At 43.6% G+C, this 12,205-nt stretch overlaps 1 protein-coding gene across 1 annotated transcript in view; it reads right to left on the reverse strand.

Annotated features, from left to right (window-relative positions):
* The window catches only part of LOC142660082 (connector enhancer of kinase suppressor of ras 2-like), a 72,279-nt gene that overhangs the window by 11,792 nt on the left and 48,282 nt on the right, over positions 1-12,205 (reverse strand). Inside the window, exons 11-14 of the mRNA XM_075836728.1 lie at positions 11,892-11,965; positions 10,767-10,838; positions 4,124-4,194; positions 3,204-3,304 (exon numbers count right to left, since the gene is read on the reverse strand). Coding sequence (XP_075692843.1) covers positions 3,204-3,304; positions 4,124-4,194; positions 10,767-10,838; positions 11,892-11,965 — 318 coding nt within the window. The remainder of the gene's footprint in view (positions 1-3,203; positions 3,305-4,123; positions 4,195-10,766; positions 10,839-11,891; positions 11,966-12,205) is intronic.

Below are 12,205 nucleotides of genomic sequence, written 5' to 3' on the forward strand. Positions count from 1 at the left end.
CACTGATATATAATATAATTACATGTGATCAGACATGAGATCCACACATCTTATATACAGTAACAGCTATTCATCTATTACTACTGACAACCGGCCTGTATATCATGTGTGAGAGGTTGTCACAGCCCCGCCCCCTGTTACTGACATCACTGATATATAATATAATTACATTGTGATCAGACATGAGATCCACACATCTTATATACATTAACAGCTAATCATCTATTACTACTGACAACCAGCCTGTATATCATGTGTGAGAGGTTGTCACAGCCCCGCCCCCTGTTACTGACATCACTGATATATAATATAATTACACTGTGATCAGACATGAGATCCACACATCTTATATACAGTAACAGCTATTCATCTATTACTACTGACAACCAGCCTGTATATCATGTGTGAGAGGTTGTCACAGCCCCGCCCCCTGTTACTGACATCACTGATATATAATATAATTACATGTGATCAGACATGAGATCCACACATCTTATATACAGTAACAGCTATTCATCTATTACTACTGACAACCTGCCTGTATATCATGTGTGAGAGGTTGTCACAGCTCCACCTCCTGTTACTGACATCACTGATATATAATATAATTACACTGTGATCAGACATGAGATCCACACATCTTATATACAGTAACAGCTATTCATCTATTACTACTGACAACCAGCCTGTATATCATGTGTGAGAGGTTGTCACAGCTCCGCCCCCTGTTACTGACATCACTGATATATAATATAATTACATGTGATCAGACATGAGATCCACACATCTTATATACAGTAACAGCTATTCATCTATTACTACTGACAACCTGCCTGTATATCATGTGTGAGAGGTTGTCACAGCTCCGCCTCCTGTTACTGACATCACTGATATATAATATAATTACACTGTGATCAGACATGAGATCCACACATCTTATATACAGTAACAGCTATTCATCTATTACTACTGACAACCAGCCTGTATATCATGTGTGAGAGGTTGTCACAGCTCCGCCCCCTGTTACTGACATCACTGATATATAATATAATTACATGTGATCAGACATGAGATCCACACATCTTATATACAGTAACAGCTATTCATCTATTACTACTGACAACCAGCCTGTATATCATGTGTGAGAGGTTGTCACAGCCCCGCCCCCTGTTACTGACATCTCTGATATATAATATAATTACACTGTGATCAGACATGAGATCCACACATCTTATATACAGTAACAGCTATTCATCTATTACTACTGACAACCAGCCTGTATATCATGTGTGAGAGGTTGTCACAGCCCCGCCCCCTGTTACTGACATCACTGATATATAATATAATTACATTGTGATCAGACATGAGATCCACACATCTTATATACAGTCACAGCTATTCATCTATTACTACTGACAACCAGCCTGTATACCATGTGTGAGAGGTTGTCACAGCCCCGCCCCCTGTTACTGACATCACTGATATATAATATAATGACATTATGATCAGACATGAGATCCACACATCTTATATACAGTAACAGCTATTCATCTATTACTACTGACAACCAGCCTGTATATCATGTGTGAGAGGTTGTCACAGCCCCGCCCCCTGTTACTGACATCACTGATATATAATATAATTACACTGTGATCAGACATGAGATCCACACATCTTATATACAGTAACAGCTATTCATATATTACTACTGACAACCAGCCTGTATATCATGTGTGAGAGGTTGTCACAGCTCCGCCCCCTGTTACTGACATCACTGATATATAATATAATTACATTGTGATCAGACATGAGATACACACATCTTATATACAGTAACAGCTATTCATCTATTACTACTGACAACCAGCCTGTATATCATGTGTGAGAGGTTGTCACAGCCCCGCCCCCTGTTACTGACATCACTGATATATAATATAATTACATTGTGATCAGACATGAGATCCACACATCTTATATACAGTAACAGCTATTCATCTATTACTACTGACAACCAGCCTGTGTATCATGTGTGAGAGGTTGTCACAGCCCCGCCCCCTGTTACTGACATCACTGATATATAATATAATTACATTGTGATCAGACATGAGATACACACATCTTATATACAGTAACAGCTATTCATCTATTACTACTGACAACCAGCCTGTATATCATGTGTGAGAGGTAGTCACAGCTCCGCCCCCTGTTACTGACATCACTGATATATAATATAATTACACTGTGATCAGACATGAGATCCACACATCTTATATACAGTCACAGCTTTTCATCTATTACTACTGACAACCAGCCTGTATATCATGTGTGAGAGGTTGTCACAGCCCCGCCCCCTGTTACTGACATCACTGATATATAATATAATTACATTGTGATCAGACATGAGATCCACACATCTTATATACAGTAACAGCTATTCATCTATTACTACTGACAACCTGCCTGTATATCATGTGTGAGAGGTTGTCACAGCCCCGCCCCCTGTTACTGACATCACTGATATATAATATAATTACATGTGATCAGACATGAGATCCACACATCTTATATACAGTAACAGCTATTCATCTATTACTACTGACACCAGCCTGTATATCATGTGTGAGAGGTTGTCACAGCTCCGCCCCCTGTTACTGACATCACTGATATATAATATAATTACACTGATCAGACATGAGATCCACACATCTTATATACAGTAACAGCTATTCATCTATTACTACTGACAACCAGCCTGTATATCATGTGTGAGAGGTTGTCACAGCCCCGCCCCCTGTTGCTGACATCACTGATATAATATATTTATATAATGATCCATGCTTCTTATATCTGAGGTGTGTAATATTGTTGCACTGAGATATCAGTCTCTACATTGGATATATTTGCATCAGTAATTTAGTGGGTTTTTTTCTCTGCAGTATCGGGGTGAGTATTTTTAATCCATCACTAGGAGTGGATCCAAAACACGGAAGACGTACAAATGTTTCATTAGACTTTCATTCTGCGTTGGTTCCGCTCCTGGTTTTGGCTTCCTAATACTGATCTGAATTCTGCCGTGTGACATCGGTTTAGTAGGGGGTGTCATATAGCGGCACAGAGACCCCCCTAATAATGTGTGATACAGGGGATATGTGTGTGTGTGCTATTAGGATACAATCATCCTCATCATCATCCTGTGCACTTACGGAGGAGGTCCGATGGTAGTTGTCGCTCGCTGTGGTCTGAGGTTCCTGTTTTAATGTCATGGAGCCATCAACGTCGTCCTGGTCACTTTCACTCCAGTAATCTGATAATGACAGGTGGAGCGTTACTGTGGATTCAGATCAATGCAAATGACAATCAGGGGTTAGAGCATCATAAACAGGGCAAATTCCCAGGGGCCACATTTCCTGGGGGCCCCCTGAGGACGGGGCCCACAGCAGCATTCTGAGCGTGTAGCATAAAAGTATTCCACTCCACTGTCATGTCCATTAGACGGCAGAGCACGGCTATAGAGAGAATTGACTCCTGCACTGACCAGTATAACCAGTGTGACCAGTATGACAAGTATGACCTTCGTGACCAGTATGACCGGTATAACCAGTATGACCTCTATGACCAGTATGACCGGTATAACCAGTGTGACCTCTATGACCAGTATAACTAGTATGACCTCTATGACCAGTGTGACCTGTTGTATGACCTGTATAACTAGTATGACCTGTATAACCAGTATGACCTGTATGACCAGTATAACCAGTATGACCTGTATAACCAGTATGACCTGTATAACTAGTATGACCAGTATAACCAGTATGACCTGTATAACCAGTATGACCTGTATAACCAGTATGACCTGTATAACCAGTATAACCTGTGCAGTGCAGGAGAAGAAATCTGAATGGTATTAACATGCTGCCCTAGTCCACCAGGTAGTCCCTATTAACCCCTTTACCACCCCATTGATTTTCTAGTAATGACTCTGTTGACGTTGATTACAATGTTGCCTGAATCATGACATCTGCAGTGAATGGAACCCACATTCTCTCAATAACTGACCACATTATTCTCTGAAATGTCAAATTGTTTATAAATGGGCAAAATAATGAACTGATAACGATTTTACCTTCATTGGGTCTGATGTCCTTCTCATCTGGTGTATACCCAATAGCAGCGAGGCCCAGACGATTCATCCATCTACAGTGACAATATTAAAGACATTAGATTGTAGGCTCTTGTGGTCAGGACTCGCTCTTACTGTGTACAGTGCAGGGAATATGATGATCTCTCAATGATATTAATGATGAGACGTCTTTATATTGACACAACGTTTCCTTCCATATTATGTGAGATATTATTGATGTCATCTCTAGATCACCGGGCTGGGTCAGACAATCTGTGATTACTGCCGTCAACCGTGCTCATAGTAAAACATTGAGGTTGTGTGATGGTCGTGGTTATTTTATGGCAGTTCCCCCTAACCCTGAAAGTAACAATCCACTTGTGTACATCATTAATAAGTGATCGATAAAAAAAATTCACATCATTATAAATAAAATCATTTGCTAAAACCAATGTAACGAGCGTGATTAGAAGTCCTCAGTACAGTACAGCGGCCGTACCGTGCGCAGGATACTAATATTGTACTGCAACAGATGAAAAAATGTTCCCTCAAAGGGGCGCAGCTCGCGAATGCGCAATGCTTGCACCAAATTTATGACCAAATTATTAAGCCAGCAACATGAAGAGGCATAAAGAAGAAAAGTGTCTGGTTGCACTAAATTCATTGTACAGCGCAGGCCGTCCTGAGAAAAGACTCATTCTCCCTTTGTTTAGTGTCGTCCTTATGACAGTATTAAAATAATAATTAAGCCCCATTGTGCTATTAGTCCAGTAGGTGGCAGCAGATCATCACTGTATTCTGATACATGTCCAGTAGGTGGCAGCAGATGTTGGCTGTATTCTGATATTTTTCCAGTAGGTGGCAGCAGATCATCATGTTCTGTCTTCAGTGATCCATACTACATACGGTGTAACGGTTTCCGCAAATAAAGGTTTATCTTTATATAATGAAAATGTATACGTTTCCACAGCTAATTACAGTTACGGTAAGACTGAATATTTTTTTTTATAGTAAACTCTGTCCATAACACAGGCCATCAATAGTGTCAGCAGACCGATCCCCAAAAACATTGCCAGCATAGTTCTTTCCTTCACGCAACGTTCTGCTACCTGCAGCCACCACCAGAGGGAGCTCACTACATACAGATATATACAGCTCCCATAGAGTTACATGATAACATTCTGCTGCCTGCAGCCACCACTAGAGGGAACTCTCTACATACAGATATGATATATACAGCTCCCATAGAGTTACATGATAACATTCTGCTATCTGCAGCCACCACTAGGGGGAGCTCACTACATACAGATATATACAGCTCCCACAGAGTTACAGGATAGCATTCTGCTGCCTGCAGTCACCACTAGGGGGCGCTCACTACATACAGATATATACAGCTCCCATAGAGTTACATGATAACATTCTGTTCTCTGCAGCTCCAATAGTGGCAATATGAAATGCTTGTTTATGTCCGCACAATTGTTACATGCAAAACTGTCATAACAGTGACCAAGCTGTAGTACCAGGCACTGCCGCAATGTATGTATGGAGCTGTACCCGTGTAAACAATTAAATAACGTGGCACTCACTGAGGATAAGACATGAAAGTTTAAATACCTTAAAACCCCTATAATTATTGTATAAGGAAAGGTTCCCCAATTTTCTAATTGACTTTGCGATTCAAATTCTCAGGATTGATAAGATCTCTGCTTGCTGTCACTAAATGGAACATTCTACTTTACATCTGGAGTCTGAAAACCCGTCCTGACCTAAAAAGCTTTATTTATATAGACGGGATGAGCCCTTTGATCTTAACCACTCCCTGTTCCTGAACTTCTCTCTTCACCCCTTATTTTCCGCGCTCCTCAGTGGGTCCAGGAATCCACCCGTCACGAGCTTTGTGATATGGGTGGGTTATTTTTAGGCCTGTCGTCTCCCACTGCTTCTGCCTTTCTGTGCTAAAAGAAAAGCGAATTACCCCCCCAAGACGTAAGACTCATCTATACAGCTGGCATTCAGGGGGCATGGCTCAGGGCGTCAGTAATGGCCCCCGCACACTCCTGGCTCAGATTCAGCCGGATCATGACAAATATTAATGTCTAACTGCAAACAAGAAGCACCTTGTAGACCAGAGGCTGCGGCCTCAGCTGCGATCCCCCCACCGTACACAACGCTATAGACGCAGCCATAAATACAAAGCTCCAGTCGCACATTACATTCCACACAAGAGCGAATGATTAAAATGATGGAACACAAAAGCAGCATTGTCTCCGGGAGAAACCGCCACAATGGCGACCACCCCCTGCACATCTGCCCCATTCTTCACAGGAGAATTCATCAGCTCCTCCTCCTATCATTAGTAACTTCATATTCCGCTCACATCCCTCAGTACTAAAGAGCGACGTCCCCCAATGCCGTATTTATGTATGAGGTGACAGTCGCCCCTAAAGTCTGATCTTGAACCCTTTAATCTTATATAATGAAAACTTCTGCAACTTTCTATTATACTTTGTGTTTTAATTCCTCACCATTTTCAAAATCTCTGCTTGCCATCAGTGGGCCATTCTTGTTTACATCTAGAGAATGAAAACCTGTACTGTCCAGCTGAGAATTTGTTGCAATGACTCATTCTAGACAATCCTCTGTAAGTTAAAAACAGCAGCAAAAATCTCTCCTGCCCCAGAATTCAGGCTGATACTTTCACTGACACATTGAACCAAAACCATTATTACACTGAAAAATGAAATTTAATGCGTAGCTCTGCTCTGAACAACATTTCAGTGTTAACCCGTTATAACATGTCCAGTAACGTACTGAATACTTCGTTATACTTTTTCTCTGAATTTTAGCGCTTTCAAAATTTTGCTGGTTGACTTTAGAGTTACATCCTGTATTATACTCCAGAGCTGCACTCACTATTCTGCTGGTAGAGTCACTGTGTACATACATGACATTACTTATCCTGTACTGATCCTGAGTTACATCCTGTATTATACTCCAGAGCTGCACTCACTATTCTGCTGGTGGAGTCACTGTGTACATACATTACATTACTTATCCTGTACTGATCCGATCCTGAGTTATATCCTGTATTATACTCCAGAGCTGCAGTCACTATTCTGCTGGTGGAGTCACTGTGTATATACATTACATTACTTATCCTGTACTGCTCCTGAGTTACATCCTGTATTTATACTCCAGAGCTGCACTCACTATTCTGCTGGTGGAGTCACTGTGTACATACATTACATTACTTATCCTCTACTGATCCTGAGTTACATCTTGTATTATACTCCAGAGCTGAACTCACTATTCTGCTGGTGGAGTCACTGTGTACATACATCACATTACTTGTCCTGTACTGATCCTGAGTTACTTCCTGTATTATACTCCAGAGCTGCAGTCACTATTCTGCTGGTGGAGTCACTGTGTACATACATTACATTACTTATCCTGTACTGATCCTGAGTTACATCCTGTATTATACTCCAGAGCTGCACTCATTATTCTGCTGGTGGAGTCTAGTTTGGATAGCCCATTTCCATCATAAAGGTCCCTTTGTAATTTGCTTATTGTTGGGGGTTCCACTGCTGTTTCCTGATTAGGGAAGTTCTATTAAAGCCATATGATATAATATGATCAAGATTCAGTAATGGGGCCACTTTTGATCTGCTATATTTTGGGGGACCTGCCACCCCTTTCTCTTTCCTATAGGCGGCTCCTGTGTAAGAAAGTAAAATAATTCATTGTAAATTCCATATTGAAATCTGCGTGACGATTATTTATTTATCAGTCCGGGCGTCTCTGATGTAAACTGGAGAAAGCAGCAGGACGCATTAATTTTTCAGAACAAAGTCTGTGATCCCGTAGGGCAGCGCTGCAGGAGGATTAGATCAGCCGCCGTCGTCACAGCCACCGCCCCGGGTAACACAATTTCCCCGTCATCACAGGCGAAGCTGCAAAGACCAAGAGCCATGAAATAGGACGATAGTTAAATGGCCGCTCAGAAAGTGGGGTTCACTCTGGGGTTTTAAAGGGCAATTGCACCCAAATGTACAGACCACGGACTCCAGACTACTGGATGTGTGAGAAGTCGTATTCTGCTGAGTGACCCTGCAATAGCACGAAACATGAAACTCCCCACAGCCCGGAGCGACGGGATTCCAATAATACCAAGAGATGAGGGAATTGCTGAGAATCCCGGGAGGTCCGTGTCACTATGACAATTATTACAATGTACAGTGAGGTCCAGGATTATCTGGGCGGTGACACAATCTTCATGATTTTGACCTCCACATTGGATTTGACATGAAACATCTGAGATGAAATTGAAGTTTAGTCTTTCAGGGTTAATTCAAGGGGTTGAACAAAAATCTCCTGTGAAACGTTTATGAATTGCCGCCATTTTTCTACACCGCCGCCTCATTCCAGGGGCTCAAAAGTAATTGGATAAATTAACATTCTCATAAATGAAATGGTTTTTTTTAACACTTTGTAGAGAATCCTGTGCAGCAATGACGGCCGGAAGTCTGGACACATGGACATCACCACACGCTGGTTTCTTCCTCTGTGAGGCTTTGCCCGGCCGTTACTGCCGCGTCTTCACTTGTCGCTTGTTTGCGGCTCTTTCTGCCTTACGTTTTGTCTTCAGCAGGTGAAATGCTGGATCGGGGTGAAATGCTGGATCGGGGTGAAATGCTGGAGCGGGGTGAAATCTGGTGACTCGGCCATTGCAGAATATTCCACTTTGCCTTATAAACTCCTGGGCGGCTTTCGCAGTTTGTTTTGGGTCATTGTCCATCTGTCCTGTGAAGCGACGTCCAATCACCTGCTGCATGTGGTGGAATCTGAGCAGAAAGTAAATCCCTGCCCATGCCATAACACCGCCCCCACCATGCCATCACACTGCCTCCACCATGCCATCACACTGCCCCCACCATGCCATCACACTGCCCCCACCATGCCATCACACTGCCCCACCATGCCATCACACTGCCTCCACCATGCCATCACACCGCCCCCACCATGCCATCACGCTGCCCCACCATGCCATCACACTGCCTCCACCATGCCATCACACCGCCCCCACCATGCCATCACACCGCCCCCACCATGCCATCACGCTGCCCCACCATGCCATCACACTGCCTCCACCATGCCATCACACCGCCCCCACCATGCCATCACGCTGCCCCACCATGCCATCACACTGCCTCCACCATGCCATCACACTGCCCCCACCATGCCATCACGCTGCCCCACCATGCCATCACACTGCCTCCACCATGCCATCACACCGCCCCCACCATGCCATCACGCTGCCTCCACCGTGCCATCACACTGCCTCCACCATGTGCACTTTCTCCTCCCATCATTCTGGTCCAGGTTGATTTTAGTTTCGCTTCTTTACATGTTGTTTGGTAAAGTCTAATCTGGTCTTTCTATTTTTGCGGCTGATTATTGGTCTGCCCCTTGTGGTGAACCCTCTGTATTTGCTGTCATGAAGTCTTCTCTTTATGGTGGACTTAGTTACTGATCCACCTACTTCCAGGAGAGTCTTCACTTGGGTAGATGTTGTGAAGGGTTTTTCTTCACCATGGACAGGATCCTGCGATCATCCACCACTGTTGTCTTCCGTGGACGTCCAGGCCTTTTGGAGGTCACGTGATCACCAGTGTGCTCTTTTTTTTACAGAATGTACCAGACTGTTGATTTGGCCACTCCTGACATTTGTGCTTCTCTCAGATGGATTTATTCATGTTTTTCAGCCTGACGATGGTCGGTGTCACTTCCATTGAGAGCCCCTTTAACCTCATGTTGTGGGTTCACAGCAACAGCTTCCAAATGCAAATGCCGCACCTGGAAACAACTCCAGACCTTTTACCTGCTTAACTGATGATGGATTAACAAGGGAATAGTCCATGTAGCCCATTAAACAGCTTGTGAGATAATTGGCCAAATACCTTTGGTCCCTTGAAAAAGAGGCAGCTACATATTAAAGAGCTGTAATTCCTAAACCCTACCTCAAATTAGGATGTGAAGACCCTCAAATTAAAGCTGAGCGTCTGCACTTCATTATATAACTGGATATTCAATATGTTGTGGTAAACAGATAAAATGCCAAAACTTGTGTCACTGTCAAAATAATTCTGGACCTAACTTTGTACCATATACAGAGAACACAACCGAGGCTGCAAGATTCTGCAGCTATTCTATAGGATATTTTTCTTTTCAGATGTACATCCAGAGCTGAAGTCAAAATTCTGCTGCTTAATGTGCCGTTTTGATGCCGTTTTTGGATCCAGAGGCAGAAGTGGATCCAGAAGGAAGGAAAGGTGTAAAGAAAAGACTGATCATCTCCTTTCTTTTGTGTCTATTCCTGTGGCTAAAAAAAACTGCATCAAAACTGCGTATGGGATCCTGGCCTAACAGAAAACCAGCAGACTGCAGCTTTGGATGTGGCTAGAGCATCACGTGAAGTAGCGCTCTTCAGTTCGCGCTACAATGTAATTCTACGGTGTAACTCTCATCATCTCAGGCCGCTCACATTCACACACTGGTAACAAATGTCAGATATACAAGTTGTCAGGTGAATAATGAAGATGGAGGTTGTGGTGTGGACGGAGGAGCGATCGCCTGATCTCACCTGTTCATCTCTTCCAGACAGTCTGTAGCGAAGAAGAAACTCTTAATTTTTGGATGACAAGCTTTGAAGGCGCTGGAAAAGGAAACACAACATTCGCTGTTATCTCAGGAAGAGGCAGGAGAAATACACGGAATCGGGGTGCAGCGCCTCTAATATATACAGCCCCAGCCACACTCTTATATACTGCTGGGGCGGCCACAACAACAGCAAGAGCGACCCTGATGTGGGGAAACTAGTTCCATGGACAACGACAATGTATCCACTGCCCAGCATGTGAGAGGAGCCTCATATGAGTGCCCCCACAAGATCAGCACACACCTCTTCAGAAATACTCTGTGCTGCTGGGGAGACCCTGCTACTTCTACTTTGTAAGTATGTGCTCCCGCAAGATCGGCAAACTACTTCCCTGAAACGCCTTGTGCAGCTGGGGAGACCCTGCTCCTTCTACTTTGTAAGTATGTGACCTCCCACAAGATCACACTCCTTCCCTGAAATCATCTGTGCTACTGGGGAGACCCTGCTCCTTCCACTATATAACTCTGTTACCTCCCACAAGATTAGCACACTCCTCCCCTGAAATACTTTGTGCTGCAGGGGAAACTCTGTTCCTCCCACTATGTAAGTCTGTGACCTCGGGCAAGATCAGCACACTCCTCCCTGAAATCCTCTGTGCTGCTGGGGAGACCCTGCTCCTTCCACTATATAACTCTGTGTCCTCACACAATATCAGCACACTCCTCTCCTGAAATACTCTGTACTGCTAGTAACCCTGCTTTATCCACTATGTAAACCTCAGTATGTGATTTTCCAGAATATCAGCACACTCCTCTCCTGAAATACTTGGTGCTGCTGGGTAGACCCTTCCACTATGTAAGTCTTTGGCCTCCAATAAGAGGAGCACAGTTTGGACTATATACTGCTCCCCACAGTATATATATATATAAGTTCTATATTTTCGCTCAGACTGGGGCATTCCTTGTAGGATGACAGAACCTTTCACTGTGCGGCGGTGACACTATACAGGGGGAGTGTAATCCGCGTCTCTATCAGGATAATGCTCCACCTGCTGCCACATTTGCTGTAATGATACGATATATTGCTGCGTGATATCGGCGCAGTACTCACTGTTTCCTCCTACATTCGATGGCCCGGTCTATCCTGAATTCTGGTAAACTGATGAAACCTTCCGCCTTCTCATCCTGAAACAAGAGTAACACGAAATAAACAAGAAAAACAACCATGAGTCCAATGTTGTAATAAGGAGCAGACGTCTGCACTAAACCCAGACCACCCATCAGATGCTGGCGCCCACTGTCAGACTCCCAGAATGCCATGAAAACACGAAACAACTCGGCGGTCTCTAAACTATTCATGAATAAATTTAAGATCGGGAGGAGGGGGATGCAGCTGCAGCTTCTCCCTCTGTGTCTGTGAGAGGG

The sequence above is a fragment of the Rhinoderma darwinii genome, chromosome 8 (genome assembly GCF_050947455.1).
Source record: "Rhinoderma darwinii isolate aRhiDar2 chromosome 8, aRhiDar2.hap1, whole genome shotgun sequence".
Lineage (NCBI taxonomy): Eukaryota > Metazoa > Chordata > Amphibia > Anura > Rhinodermatidae > Rhinoderma > Rhinoderma darwinii.